Source organism: Scatophagus argus, chromosome 2, assembly GCF_020382885.2.
Source record: "Scatophagus argus isolate fScaArg1 chromosome 2, fScaArg1.pri, whole genome shotgun sequence".
Classification (NCBI taxonomy): domain Eukaryota; kingdom Metazoa; phylum Chordata; class Actinopteri; family Scatophagidae; genus Scatophagus; species Scatophagus argus.
This window is the reverse complement of record NC_058494.1, coordinates 20234875-20251231: the sequence shown is the minus strand read 5'-3', so window position 1 is coordinate 20251231 and position 16357 is coordinate 20234875. Positions and strand designations below refer to the sequence as shown.

Here is a 16357-nt window from a genome sequence, read left to right as displayed (position 1 = left end):
GATGTTCGTAATATTTCAAACATGTCCCAAAGTCAACAAAACAGCACATGATAAGCTTCATAATGCTACAATTTATTGCCGTTTTTTTTGTAGTAGTAGTAGTAGACTGCACCACACACTGTATATTTTAGAGGTGTTCATGGACACAATACACCGGTCTTACCCATTCACTCCCAATCTTGTATACATACATGGTAATGCTCTGTTTGCCCACAGTTTTACATGTTCATGGGTAAGTGTACTGAAAAACTGGAACCAGGAAGCATTCCTGTTTACTCATGGGCATCCATCAAGTGAGCTCTGAGCAGCTGTTAACTGCCACGAGCAAAACATCTGCACATCCAGAGGAAATGCCACTCGCCTCCAGTGCACAGTAAAGAATTAGGTTTATTTTAATTTCTCAAAGCCACCAATTCTAAGGACATCAGCTTCTATATCCTATGCTGACACCATCCTCCTCATCCTTATGTATGAGCCATTACAGTGGCTGGCAAACACAAATACACCTTATATATCTAGAAATGCTGTGTCTAACTATTATTGTTCAAAAGCTGCTCTGCTAAGGCTGGCACAGAGGAGTGCCACTCACTCAGTGCAGGCAGTGCCAAATTTTCACATGAATTCCATCATAAATGAGCAATTTATAATAATAATTAAAAAAATAATAATAAAGATTAACAAAAACAGAGCCCATTTAATTGATGTTATACGTGTCAAGTATTTTCATGTTTGCTTTGTTGTGTACAGGTTCTCTCTCAGAGGAAGAAGGTGGTGAGCTTATTTTCTCCTACACACTCACTCAGGCCAAGCTGAGTAGACAGCAGCTGCCCAGTGAGATGGATGTCTGTTCACTACGAGGGCTGAAAATCTGCTGACAAAGCTTCCTGCTCTGTTACCAGAGAGAGAGAGGCAGTAGGAAGGAGGTTAAGCAGGCGCAGTGGTTTGCATTTGTGAGGGCATTTATTTGCAAATGCTCAGAGTAGAGAAGTACAAAGGTGCCCCCCTGCCCCCCAAAAAAACAACCCAAAAAAACCCCCAGTCATCATCTGGGTGTGCCATATTAATGGGTGTGGTTTGATAAAACTTGATGATAAGGTCAATGACTCACTTGAAGTGTCTTCACACTGTGTGGTTGTGCTGAGACTTCAAATTTTAAACAACAGTTAAAATTTTAAACAACACAAATGCACAGCATATAGAACATAAACAAATAAATAAATAAATAACAAAAGAAGGCTTCCTGATCACTGTGGATCACTTTAACAGTCACCGCCTCTGTAAAAGCAATAATGAAAATCGGCTCCTCGAAACCTTCCTAAATTTCACTTTTTCATCGCCTTTGGTTGATTTTAGTTTTATTCGAGTCACTGTGCATCTGTGATGATGAAACATAATTATGCTCGGCTAATGATGTGTGATCAACTCACCAGGTCTGTCTTGGACATGTCCTGGTAGTCAGATGAGTAGTATGTTGCTGTTTTCCCAAAGCCGTTGTCACCAGTGGCTTTTGGCAGCTGAGCATGTTGTCGGTACGTAGCGCTCTTTGGAGTCCAGCAGAAGAGGTTTATGGACTCACGAACACAGCGTTCAATGTCGATTTCTGCACAAGAAAGAGGAACAGGAGAAAAAATGTGAAACTGTAACTTGCAGCTTGCTCCAATATTGCTTTTTTCATTCATCCCTTATCAAAATTAGCTAATAATAATCTAAACATTAAACTAAAACCAATTTTTACAAAAAAGGTTTTGCTCGACTATATTTGACAGCAGTTACTAGTGGAAGCGTAGTCAAACTCCAGCACTGACGATATCCATGACATTAAAATATGAAATATTGATGTTGTTCATAACGTTTCATAACGCTCATAATACAGATCCCCCCACCCATGGTCTATTCTTCTACTTCAAATACCACTGACACCATCTCACTTTAACAGACTGTTTAACAAATGTATAAGAACAAGAATTAATGATGGAAAAATGTGTGTAAAGTATGAGAATAATAAAAAAAACATGATCTCCTCTCTTGAATCATACATAAACATCAGAGATTATGCAAATGTAGTGTGGGACATTTATGCGTAGAAGTGAGCAGCTTGACCTTGGCATTTTGCTGCCATTATTAATCTTAAATAGTCACCCAGCAGTGCCAGTGGCTCTTTAAGATAATAGCTGTCCATCATTTAGCTGCTGTCCCTCATTTGAGCTCTTACCCCCCATAAAAGGGTTTCTAGTACAAAGCAAACTTCCTTCTCCCCCCCTCTAGTGCCTCTCCGGCAATCTCCATCTTCCTCCTACCTCTCTCATTGAAAATACAGAGGATTAAGGAACGGGGACTCACTGGATTAGCTGAGGATTTGGGTAAATTAGGAATTCCTTCCTTCACACTCTTTCACACTGACAGCCTCTCTCTTTTACTCCCCCTTTTTTTGTAGATAATAAGCAAGTCTGGCTAATGAGTGCTTCCTGGCATGACCTGCACCTGGTCCAGGCTCAAGTGAAATTATATAGAAGATGTATCTTTCCCCACTCTGTCCCTCAGCGGTGTCAAGGTTAGGAGGTTGTCAGCTCTCGTGGGCTAGGACCTCACAGACTCAGTTACAAGGTTCATTCCAGTGAAAAACACACCGGTGGTCTGAGATTCCTCACCGACAGGCTCACAGGCAGTTCAGGGAAACACATTTTCCCTCCCTTGGGCGACGAATGCTGCATGCAATCACTCCTCCTGCTAAAAGAGGCAGGAATGAGGAAGAGGAGATTGATGGCGGTTTTAACAAGCCCTGGGCTCAGCTGGGCATTCCAAAGCAGCCAAATTCTGCAATTTTTCTTTTTAGTCAGACCCAATTACATTTTAGTAATTATGTATTGGCGTTGATTGTGTGCTGTGACTTGTTGCCGCAAATAGAAGAATAGCTGGATTCGTTAAGAGCAGCTAAGGGGCTTTGTGGAATTGGATTGCGGTGAAAAGGAAGATAGACCTCACAATAACGGAGATGAGAGAATTTAGTAAATTAAATACAGAAAATCTGTTGCATTATAATCCTCCACCCCTTGGTATCATGACAAACACACCATGAAAATGACTCAACCCATAGCATCCACCCATAGATTAAAATGCAACCCATCGGTATTGGTGACAATTCCCTTCCCTCTTTTTCAATAACAATGACAATATTATGTGGGAGCGTGGAAGCTGACTCCAGGGGTTTATCCAACCTTTCATTTTATACAGCATTTTATGCAGTAATGCTGTATACCATTAATTATATTTAGACAAAACTTGAGGGAACTGTGCATGTTATTGAGAGGGTATTCCAAACCTTTTTCTGTTTGTTTTAATGAAACTTAAATGGATAATGTTCGCTTTAAGTGGCGCATTTATCATTCTTCGAAGATGATATATAAGTTGCAGTAATTATGTCTTTATTAAGCAATGCTCTCATTTAAGTGATAAATTAATGTTTGTGGCCTCCATTCAACCATCTCACACTAAGAAGTTGCTCTTAACTGAGGTGAAGATGCCAGCCTGATCAATTTGGATTTAATCTTAGGTTTCTGAGTAAAATCTTAATTCTTAATAATCTTGCATATTATTTTTCTATTCCTCTTACACAGGAGTTAGAAGAGGAATAGAGGTGCCTGACTCATTATGATTCAAAAGTATGGACAATAACACCTTAGCACATGTTTAAGGTGGGCACCACATGTGAGGTACCATCCATCCATCCCTAGTAACACCAGACATATATAACGTTATAACCACAGAACTAACAGGAAGGGAATGTTCCCTCAAGGTTATACAGAAACCTAACAAAGCCTAACGTTCCCTAAACATCGAGGGAACCAAACATGTAACAAACAACGTTAGGGGAACGTTCAAGGAACGCCACTTCAACCTGAAGCTATGTTCTCAAAACGTTCTGGGAACCAAAATATGCTACTAGGGATTCACTTTCTATACTGCTTATCTGTCAGGGTCTAGACTGAACTGAAAACAAATAAAATGATGATTGGTTTTGTTGCACTTGTAAAATAAAAAAGCAAGAAAACAGACGAAATAAAAACTTAATTAAGCTTGGCTGATCCTTGACATTTTGATCCAGATGAATGACCCAGGTGCACCAGAAACGAGAGTGGGGACCAGTGGCTGTGTCAAAGCAATGGCTAAGTTATTGCTGTCAACATGACATGGTCTCAAATAAAAGGATTCTGAACACTGAAGGTGTAAATCAACACGACACATACACTGTGCACAAGAAAATTATCACACATACACACAACGCTATTTTGTGGGTTTGTTTTTCCTTTTCCTTGTATGTAATAGTAAAAAGGAGAGCTGGAAAGTCTTCTGAATGTGTTTACTGTATGCAAGAACCACTCATAAAAAACTAACTATATTATAATTTAATTTTACAGTCCTGAGTGTCATTAAACACTCACTGTCAGTCATTCTCAAATGAAAACTTCCACTCCCTGCTAACAGTAAGTCTAACAAGCTCAAAAATCACTCTCAGGTTCTCTAAGGTTTGAGGATTTATAGACGTAGATGTAGTAACATTTCCTGGAGAGAATCTAAGATTATTAATAAATTCGGCCCTAGATCAATACTGTCAGAAACCCATGTTATCCACGTTGCCTGTAACAGGATTTCGACCTATTTTATTTTTACTCTGGTTTCAAAATGTTCCGGACCAAACTATCAGCCAGATTCTTAATGTAAATGCAAGCATATGATGCCAAATTTGCCACTAAACCTTCAACATCAAAGTTCCCTTCTGCACGTGTTCTCTAGGTATCACTGTGTGCAAGGCTGCCTCGAGCGCTTTGAGCAGCTCGTGGTTGTTTTTCTCAGAAGTAAAGGTTTATAACTACAGCTCATCAGTTCTGTGCCCCGCTTTGCTCACCGAGACAGATGCTAATGTCCCGTGAAGGCAAATGCCGCTGCATCATCAGTAAACACACGGTTCCTGTCAGCCGGAGAGCCTCTCTGGTCCATTGTGAATCAATGAAGTCTCCAAACAAGAGAAAGTTATAGATCACCCAAGGCAATAACACTAAGCAAATGGGATTCACAAAATGAGATTAATTGCCAGTAAATGGCAGACTGAGATGTATTGCTGGCTCAGAGGTAAAATGTTGCGGCACATGTCTTACCTATTTCACATTTGATTCTATTTCAGAGTCGGATGTACCACTTGCAGTATCATTCCCAAAGTTTAACTGGAAGTAATTTAGAAAATGCTTTAGCCTCTCATGATGGCCTGGAGAGTCAGGATGACCTCAGTAACATGTGTGAGGAGAAAGCTGTGTGAAGGATATTGATTTACAATATACATAACTCAGCTGACAAATTGACAGTTTGGGGAGCAAGTGGTTGGACATGACCTCACAGTCTGTATCACTTCCCTTAAATCTAGACCTCTCGTCTTCGTTGGAATATTGGCAACTATAGACTTCACAGTGTTATGTGTAATAGGCTTGTCACTGAGAATTATTGTCACTGGCTCCATTTAGTGCCTAGAAGGAGGGAATGAGAGTGTGTGTGTGTCAGAATCATTTAAGAGCCACTGTCCTGTAACGTTATCTTGACTGTTACTTTGTACAGTCTCAGACAGAAGTAGAAAGAAAGCAGACATTTTTTTTAAAACCCTAAACTGAATGTCAAGCCTACTTGACCATCTTTCAAAGTTCATCCATTTCTCCAAAAGTCAAAATGCATAACGCAGAACCTTTGCCTTTTTAATCACTGAGACAGCCATCACCACTAAATACAGATTTCCATCAGGCACAGGCTAAAATTAACAAAAATGTCAACGATGATGTGTGCCTGACATGAAGTGGAAAATGATGTACTCCTACAGAAGCAGCTTCAGGTAGTCACTAAACTGTTTGACGACCCACTTTAAATTTTAAAATTGAAATTTAATTTTAAAATTAATTTAAACCTGCAGTGTGAGAGATGTGTCTGGTAGTGGTAGGTTTAATGAACATGGTGTGAACTCATTTGGCAAGGGCTTGAATGTAATCAACATTCATTTATATGTAGAAGTCCCACAGTGCAAATACAGTAAATACAACATTTTAGTAGTTTGCACTAACAGTTTGATAAAATCAGCAAACTGTATTTTTTGATTATGGTTAGAAAAAAAATCTTATTCCAAAAATGCTCTCTTTGATTTCTCTTTCCCTGTGCACTGCATAAATTGGGGTGAGTCTATTTTTCTTCTTTTATAATGTCCAGGAAGCAACAGAATATGTTTTTCTGGCTTCCCACAACCACCGTTGCTGTGGCTGTAAGCATGTGGAGCCTGCGCTGAAACAAATGAATGTAGCCTCAGTTGTGTAGTTATATGCGGACAACAGTTCTCCACACCCAATGGCAGGAAGGAGCAGGTGTGGGTCACAAATCACAAGATATCTACCATAACTCAAGTTCACTTGAGTGTGTGTGTGTGTGTGTGTGTGTGGGCATGCTCATATCTGGAACAGTAACAGTTTACTGATATGTTCGCAGCCCTTTGAAGCTGTACACAGTGCAGTAGTACTTTTTGTACAGTAGTGCTTTGGGCTAAATCCTAAGATCAACACAACATAGTCACCTTATTAGTTTATCATAAAGTACAGCTGAGGAGGCTGAGTTATTCATGTCACTAGTTTAGCAGGAGTTTGGTCAAAATTTCAAACTGATGGTGGTGATTGTAGAAAAGTCAGGGATGACCAAAGTCAGTCTGCTTCATCCTTTGGGAACCAAAAATATCTGTATGAATTTTCACGGCGATCCATCCCCCTAGCTGTTGTGATATTACAGTTTGATGGATGGATAGATATTACCATCTCTGGTGCCATTCCACTAGCATGGCTAAAAAAATAAAAATAAAAAATAAAAATCCTGCATTAGCCAGGCGAATAAGCGTACAGTCTCGTATGTAGCAGAGGTGACAAATATAACTGAACAGTTTGGTATTCGATTGGGTTTAACAGTTCGTTTCTGTAACAAGTTATATAAAACGATCTTGAGTGTGGGCCAGAACATGGCTGGAAGCTAAAGTAAACAAGTCCTGTTTGAGGTCAGCCTCCAGCCCAGAATTCATTCCTAATATAGTTTGGAGAGAGTGCCAGATACTACACTGTAACTACCCAGGTATACACAAGCTGCGATAATAAGGCTGGCAGTGATATACTGAAGCATGCTGGCAGTAGGAGCCACTCTCTCAGGCAATTGTGCCAAAGAAGCTGACTGCAGCTCCAGGCCAACATATTTTACCTTTATAAGGAGAACTGGCTCTCCTCTTCCCTTCCGCCTCATCGCATGAATCTGCTGGGCTTCAGCATTATAACACAGTGAAGTATGGCAACACTGAATCTAGGCAGAAGGGGAGGCCGCTGACCTTAGTTTTTTTCAGCATCCCATTTGGACAAATCATCTCCGTCTCTGTTGGTTTTAAAACCCCAGTGTCATTCTGCCTTTCACTTTCAAAACAGAGGTCTAAACAACATTTGGAAATAGAGTTTTAAAGTGAAATTCTTTGAGTTATCCCCCAGGCGAGAGGTACATTCTGAAGACATACATTATGAATGCCGCTCTCGGATTTTATGCCACCGATACTTTGCTGAAGTAATCGCTTTGTGCGACTGAAAAGGAGCAGCAAAGAGGGTTTTAAGAGACACTGTTGGGAGTCTTCACTCTGGGTGACACAGACAATCGAGAGAAACATCAAAGTCCCTGGGGCAATGTGTCAGTGTGTGCCTATGCACAGTTAAAAACCCTGTGGACTGGGAGTCGCTCTGTTAAAAGTACTTAACCAAGAGGGCAAAGCTAATAATTATGCATTTCCATCAAGCTTGTGTGATTAGAATCAGGCCACCGAATCCTCCCTTGATTTGTTGGCCCTCCTTCTGTGTCTTGTTTAAAAGAGTGGCAGAATTACTTCTTGTGCTGGTATGACACTGAAGCCTGCAGGGATGGACAACCACATTGCAGTGTTAAAGGACTATATTTCCATGTTTGTCACCTGTTTGATCCCCTCCAACACCCAATTTTTGCACTATAGTGACATGTCACTTAGGTGGCATAACGAGGGGTTCAAGAACTGCAATTTCCAATGTGCATTATTATTTGTAATGAGTGCAGGGACAAAACTATACATAAAACCAATGCAGGTATGTCAACATGCAATGCTTTTTACAGCTGGAGTAGTCAACCTGTGTTAGTGCAAGTCTCAGTATATTTGTATGAGCGATGCATATCATTGCTTCAGGCAGCCTGCAAGCCTCACATTCCCATGTTAACCCATGGCTTTATTTTTACATGTCTTTCACTTTCTGCATTTGCTTTTCAAAGTGCCATTTAGCCTCTCCGGTTCATGTTTGATAGGCCTTAAGAGCCCAAAAGCAATAACTTACTTCAACAATACTTGCAAATGGTTAAACAGTGTGCACTAAAGACAGACTCAAAGCTCTGAAGGAAGATAAGTGATGGGAACAGCGGAGGACCGTAGAGGTTGTGACTGTTGTGCCACACTATTCCCGGGGTGCAGTGGGTTGAGTGCTCGACAGATGCGGGGCAAAGCATGGCAGGCCTAGAGCACATCAAGGAGCGAGTTTGTCTGTGTGGGAGTGCAGAGCTGCCAGCTTTGAAGATATCATTAACTCACACACATCAGCACACATTAGTACTCTGAGGAACAGACTCCTGCAAACGCCAGCTGCCAATACACACAGACAACCTTTGAGAAAGGCTTTGGAAAGGCAGACAAAAATTATTTCTGTGTGATTTTCGCTCGTTTATAATTGCAGAAACTCTACAACTAAATGGAGACGGAAAATAAAGGATTTTGACTCCATAGCCTATGAGTATGGAATGCACCTGAAAAGAGGGATAAAAGGGAGATTCTGTACTTGCAAAAAATGTAAAATACCACCTCATACGCTCACCTGGCAGGTCAGAGAAGAGTAGTATGCATTCATTGAAGCCATTAGCCAGGAGACGGTCTCTGAGTTGCTGCAATATGGCCACGCCAATACAGAAGGGGAAAGAGGAGTTACCCAGCAGCAGTGTGTCCCACAGGTGGAAGATCTTGTGCAGTGGAAACACATCTGTACACAAACACAACAAAGAGGAGATTTTATATAATGCCTGAAAATTCAAACAGGGTAGTGGAAGCAGGACAATGGCAGGGTGAGTATAAGATAGTTTTAGTGTTAGTTACAATCATACACAGTACAATGTGCAGTGAAATTCTTTTTGTCCCTGCTACCAAAGTATATGTGGAATATAGCAAATATGGGTATAATGAGCGTGATTTATGTGTACTTAGCACATTTACTTAAAGTGGCTCTATGGTTTTAAAATGAGAACCTCACTAGGCAATATTGTGAATTGGCGAGGTTGCCTGGAGGGATATTTTGATGTGGGGGAGGCAGCTGGGAAAATGTTTTTAGGTGGGTGTTGTTGTGGAAAAATGACAGGAAGAACATCAGGGGGCTGAGCAGCTTTGGTGCGAGGAACCTGCACGGGTTGTTTCAAGCCAAATAAAACCACATCCTGATAATGCATCCGGCTGTAGTTAGTATTTCAGTCATATTGCTTTCAGTATTCTAAAATTTAATGCTTCTTTCCTGTTGAGATTTATGCATGAGAACCAGTACTGTCCACCTGTTTATATCATCATCCCTCGGTTTGTTATGGGGGATGCAAGGCAGAAGACGTGTGTGTTTGTGTGTGTGTGTGTGTGTGTGGGCAGAGTGTTGACTGTGGCTGAGAGAGCAGGAGCGGTGAGAAAATACCTCGGAGGGTCCACGCCACATTAGCAGTCAGCTGAACAGACTGGTGTGTGTGAGTGACAGGCAGAGTGTCTGAGATTGTGTGTGTGTGTGTGTGAATGGAAGATGACCCTCCAACCTTGTCTCATATTGGATTGGGGACATTAGCAGTCAGGGGGGCACATCTCCTGAATACTGGACTCACACACTGCCTCAGGGGGAGGATAAGGGGTAAAAGGGTCACACCTGACACTCTCCACCACAGAAGCCTCTGTGTGTGTGTGTGTGTGTGTGTGTGTGTGTGTGTGTGTGTGTGTGTGTGTGTGTGCTTAACTGATGAATGAAATATCCCACTGCAAAGCCCAAGTTTGAAATCAATTTGGCTACAATTAGCGTACAGCACAGGTTGTGTCAGATTCGGTTTAGTCTGCACACTAGCCAGCTTCAAATGCAAGGAGCTAAAAACTGTATCAAGAAGGCAAAAAGTTATTCAAACAGTTGAACATCGTATGATGGGGCTGTACCTGGAAGACACAGAGGTTAACCGCATATCATTTAATTTCTAACATTCATCTGTGACCCTTGCTAATAGGATCATAATTCAGAACTCCTACAGCCCTCTGCAGAACAATAAAAGTGTGATGCTGCCATCAGCTGACAGGCTGCATGCTGAGAAACAGCCAAAATAAAACCTTAATGTACCTCTGCTGTAGCCCAGAAGGTGAAATGACGCGTTCAGACTGTTAACTGGAATCCACAAATACATTTAAATTTCTGCAATTAAGCCAGCAAACCTGCAATTATGGAACCTTTCTCTGTAGAGGTCCAAGTACTTTGCCAGAAACTTCTTATTTGAGACTCTTATTCGTTACTTTTGTTTAAACTCGGAAAACAGATGACTCGCAGCTGTCAAGCTTCATCAATCAAATAGTTGCTCGCTGGTGCACAGGAAAAAAAAAATGCTGAAATCCAGATTCATGTCACTTTACATTTGTCAAATTTAAATTTTGCCCAGTAAAATATAAACTCAATGTGTGCTACTAGTAGATTCACCATCCAGTTTTCAGCAAATTTGCTCTGCAGCATCTCAAACATGTAGACAGCAACATCTAAAAATAATTATCACGGAACTGCAGGCACTCCCGTCACTGGGCTCTGAGTGGTACCTTAATTATTGCTAGTTTTATTCCATTCAGATATTGAGAGATGACAAACCCACAGAACATAACGCAGTCCAATTTAACATCATGAGCTACACTCTCTCATTGAATCAACACTTTTCAACACCCTCACAATACAATACAAAATTCCAAAGATAGAAGATACAGCACGACTATTTGTAATGGATTTTATTAGAGAGATCATTTTTTCTTAATATGTACAATTCCCCTCTCTTTTTGTCAAAGCTATTCGCTCTGCTGAACTCCAGAACCTCGAGGAAACAAAGACCAGCAGCAGGACTATTTAAAGTGACCCTTATATTCACAGGTGATCTTAAAGTTACATTAACGAGGGGGAAAAAAAATCATGGACAAGATGTGGCTTACAAAATCCAATTTAGGACAGTGAAGATTCTAAAAGTGAATGTATTGCAAAGTGTAAAATATAAAATAAAAACATCTTTAATGATATGGGCATAATAAAAAAATACATTGCAACCTCTTAAAGGTTCTCCTGTTTGCAGATAAGTGTAGATGCATTTTTATAATGTATTAAATCCATATTTATCAAAGGCTTTTTATTTTTCCATCCTGGAACTCAGCACATGGAATTGATTTTGTTTGTAACATCCTACCAAAGGATCTATGCATATTGGATTTTTCCATTTTTACTATGGGCTCAAAAATCTTATCGTGGGCTGCAGCTGATTGTAAAATCATGACACTGAAATCAATATTTTTGAAATAGCTGAGTGATAACAACCTTTTGTTTTTTTGTAAGATGAACCCCCTACAGTCTGAGGAACTCATCAACACCACCACTTACGTTCCTACTTCATTTATTTTAATAAATTCGGATACATTTTTGAAAACTGGATGTTATTTAACTAGCAATCATAAAAATTTGTATAACTGATCAATTTTAACTGAGTTTGTACTACATTCAGATGGAAAAGCTGAATATTGTAACCATTTATCTATTAACTTTAGCTAATTATTTAGATTAATTATCTTTATCTATTTTTTCCAAATCACTTGAGCTACCCTTCAATCCATCCACATGCCCACTGGCCAGGGCAGAAGTACCCCAGAGGATACGAGCACCTCTGGCCACTGCATTAGTAGTCTTGGTGAGTCACCATTTACTGCTAGATGCAGGCTGGCCCACAGGGAGCGCTATAATAAGCCTGCACAGTCCACAGCCCAGTTCTGCCACTCTGTTTAGTCACAGAGATGTGACACTCGGCACAGACGCGTGTCTGCATGCAAAATACGTTTCTCTTCAAAAATGAAAAAAAAACAACAACACATACAAAACAATAAAACCCTTACAGAATAATATCTGCCATCTATTTCTGTCATTTCAAATTGTGGGAAGAGTGTTGCAGACCAACTGGTCAGCAGGACAAAAATCACAGGTGGGTGGAAATTGAAGTGTCACAAAATTAAATCAAATTAGTGAAGTAATAACACTCTTGAACTGTATGCAAGAACGGTATTTGATTAAATGGAATTAGTTTTCGCACTGGTTTTAAAGCCTCTGAGTTACAAAGTCAACTCAGTCGATCAACTGCACCTGAAATATGAATTTGACATCTGCATCAGCTGTCATGAATCTTCTTATAGATCAACTATGACAACAGAGCAAACCCCAGCCACTGATGTAGGCTGTACAATGTGGCTGAAAACTCTGGAAAAGTTGGTGAAGCACTTAAAGTTAAGATCTTTTTGAAATATTTGTTGTGTTTGTGGCTTGTGCTCGGCTGCCTGACCTTTTCCCATGCGAAGGAGAAACATTCCTACAAACAGCCGTCACATCAACTCCGTGTTGGAATTTTTTTCAAATGAATTCAGAGAAACATAAAATAAAGATAAAGATGTGTTGGTGTCAACAGAGGTAGTAGCTGGACTGGTGGAGTCCTTTCCCTTTAGGACTGGAATTAATTAGCAGCTGGATTAAAGGTCACCACCAGAAAAAGCACAGAACTTGTCCGTACCGAAGCCGCTGACCTTTTCTCTCTTTCATTGATACTCTAATTGAAGCAGACTCAGAAAATACCCTCTGAAAGTTTTGTAGTATGCACAGTGGCACATCATGTCAGCATTGGGAAAAGCAAAGTTACTTACGTGTAAACATAGTCAGGAACCAAGGAATAGCATAAAGCTGTGGTGAGAAAAAAAAAAAGAAATAGCAACACATTAGCACATTTATGACATAGTGAAGTATTCATTTGTATGTAATATTCGGTACATCACAAGGTTCACATTATTGGTTGTACAATTACGGTTATGGTTGTATTCATCCCTAATGTCTTCCATTGCATACAATGAAACAAGAAAATGTTCGTTCCAAGCGTTTTCAAAGTTATGAAAACTGAACTGAACTGCTTCCTCACTGGAGAGATTTTTCTTCCTTTAAGAAAAGCAGCACACACAGCTGTACATCTCTACGGCCTCTGAGGAACAGAAAAGGCAATTAAGCTCAAACTGCTGAGTTTGGTTATTAGTCAGTGGGGAGAAAGCTAACAGAAAATCTCATTATGCCATCTTGTATTCTTTTCTCTCTGACTTCACTCTCTCCATTCCACACCATCCCCAAGAGGAAATGCATAAAATTGAAATTAATGACCGTGTACACGCACACACACTCCCACACTCCCATACCAGCATGCATAGCCTACCATTTACCACCTGTTATGACACCTGCCAACTGCTGGCGACCATCGCTGGGGCTGTGCATTATTCAGCAGCGAAAGGGTCTGGAGCAGAGCGGGCAAGAATACTGGAGCTTATCTCAGCCAGTTAATTGATAGCTAATTGGAGGGGAGCTGGTGAGTGTTCAGTAGACCTCTTCTGAGCCCACGAGTGATGAGCCTGAGAGGGAGAGCCACTGCATTCCAAGTCTCAGCCTCAATTTCAACTGCTCGGCAGCAGGACTGCGAGTCCAGCCAGATTGGATTAGTGTAGGTGTAAATGGCAAACCCAGGAGGGGAGATGTGGCCAAATTGAGAATGGCCTGAATTAAACCACTGGCCACATGCAATCTGACTCTCTGCTGATGGATTTAAGGCATAACTGGAACGGAGTCCTTGAACACGGAAACATTGTCAAAGATTACTTGTGGTTTCTGCATGCTTGCACAAGATCAAGATTTTTCTGGAAGACAAACTGCATTAAGCTAAACATGTTTTGGTATGCATATATGGGAAAATCAAATCCATTTCATACTGCAGTGACACTTGGTCTTTTAGGGCCGATGGATTTATTGCCTCAGTACAACAACAGCTCGGAGTGTTCTCTGAAGTTCACAGAGAACAGGAGAGTTTATGGTGTGTAAAGTCTAATTACCGGGATTGACATCAACTATGTAAGCTGTAGCAACAAAGCTTGTTCCAATATTATTCTGGCCTAACAATAAAAACAGACCTACAAAGTCTCCTTTGAAAGGCAAGTCAATGCTGGTCGTGCTAGTAAGTGTCGAGTCAGCATCATCAGAGCATGTTATTTCTTTGAAGATCCCAGTCTGAGCTGCGGATGAGCAGCACGTAGAATCTCTAAGGGACATCTGTTCAAGGTAAAGCTTTGCTTAGAAAAAAATAGCACTAACACCTACAGGCAACATTCATGCAAGAAATATCTCATGACTTTCTTTCTTCCTGAAACACTTTGAAATTATTACAGGCAATCAGCAAGCACAGTTATGTGTGCTTCACTTGCGCTGCTTTACAAAAGGAGTTGCAGTATCAGAAACCGCAACGACGAGGAGGACGCTTAAATCCCCGACCCCTCAATGATAAAGACCCCACTTTTCATCGGGTAATGTCCCACAGGACGGTCCACAGATGACACACATTCATCAGCACACCAACTGAAGCCACAGAGAGACAGTAGACTTTAACCTTGTCGCCGTCTGAGCAGAGCTGTAAAGAGGAAAGCAAAGGGCAGGAAGAAGTGGCACACAGTAAGAGAAATAAGGTTAGCCTGGGGAGGACGTTAAGTGAGCCTGGCAGACATCAGTCGCCGTATAAATCACCACCATGGACTATAGGGAGAACTTGAACCCTGCCACAAATTCTGCAAAGAAGGACGTGAAGCGAAAAATGTCAATGACAATGAAGAGACATACATGGTAATCTATGGATGGCCCCTGGTGTGAAACCAGAAACTGAAATAATTTCTTGTTACCTCTGACTTCCCACTAAAGGGAAACTTGCACTAGAAGACAGTGTTGTTATCCTAGTACTTCTGCCTACTGTCGTAAATGTGTCAGGGTACTTGCCCTCATTGGTAACTTACGTCAGGAATGAAGCCAATCTCATTTAGATGGTTGCTTAGCTCTGGGTCATGGAAGGCAATCATTTGGGAGAAGACTGTCAAATACTCTGAAACAGAGACAAAATGCTGTGTACTATAAACCTGAAAGTGCGCTTCACCGAACAAGACTTTACAGTCAACAGTAAGAGGGCAAGAGGTATGACACAATATATAAACATACACAAACTTAGCTAATAATGACTGGCTTTAGTAAATCAGGACCTTACAACAAGAGACTGTTGAGGAGAGTGGAAATTTTGGAATGCATTTGTTTTTTTTTTAATCTTTTTTAAATGATCAAAAGACGAGACGGAACGCCAAATATGTTGCAGTCAGACGGCTGATCCACTACAGAACCTTGGAAACCAACTTCTGTACGTGTCAAACGGAAACTCCTGCAGTGTAATGCCCTGCTGCCACCATTTTTTCACTCGGTACGTCAACAAAGGAGCTCTGAACAGAGAGATAAACATTAGCACACTCTCCAGGGCATCGAGTAGCGGAGAGAAAGGATAATAGCCACATTCCCCACAAAGTTCAAGAGGTGTACGGGGTACTTGTTTATCGGTCGCATAAGAATTGCTTGCAACATTTCTCTGCAGGCCTTTGCAGTTTCGTTCGTTCCCCTATCTCTCTAAATGATGCAGCTCAGCTGCAGACTCCATTAAGACATGCCTAAATTAGTTTTCACAGCTTAGGAACAACACAAAGGCAAAATTTAATCAACACTGAACTGACTGCCTGATGTCCTATACCAGCCGATAATGCTGATGATATGTTTTTTAACTTAGCCGAATGCTCTGACCATATTTAACAGTTATTACTTTACTTGCAGCGCAGCATTTGACTACTTTAGTTCAAAAATACTGGGTAGCTGAAGTTGAAACACTATCGAAAATGGCCTCATTTTCTAAAGAGTCTTTAATTTATGCATCTATAACTTATCCACGAATAAAACAAGTGCTATTCTAGTATATCTCACCTTGAATGACATGAGAGTTGTCCTTCAGGAAGAAGTTGTACAAGTATTTGGGAATGAAGGCAGACATGCATGCATATGCCAGGGCTGTGAAGAGTATGACACAAGTATGAAAGGTAGCTGAACAGAACAAAAGTAAAGTA

The 16357-nt window shown here is 40.8% G+C and overlaps 1 protein-coding gene across 2 annotated transcripts in view; it reads right to left on the bottom strand.

Moving 5' to 3' along the window:
- tbck (TBC1 domain containing kinase) overlaps positions 1-16357 on the bottom strand; it is a 34791-nt gene that overhangs the window by 10461 nt on the left and 7973 nt on the right. For both annotated transcript variants that reach the window (XM_046416801.1, XM_046416792.1), the window contains exons 19-23: positions 16218-16301; positions 15218-15303; positions 13049-13085; positions 8934-9095; positions 1428-1600 (exon numbers count right to left, since the gene is read on the bottom strand). In XM_046416801.1, coding sequence (XP_046272757.1) covers positions 1428-1600; positions 8934-9095; positions 13049-13085; positions 15218-15303; positions 16218-16301 — 542 coding nt within the window. The remainder of the gene's footprint in view (positions 1-1427; positions 1601-8933; positions 9096-13048; positions 13086-15217; positions 15304-16217; positions 16302-16357) is intronic.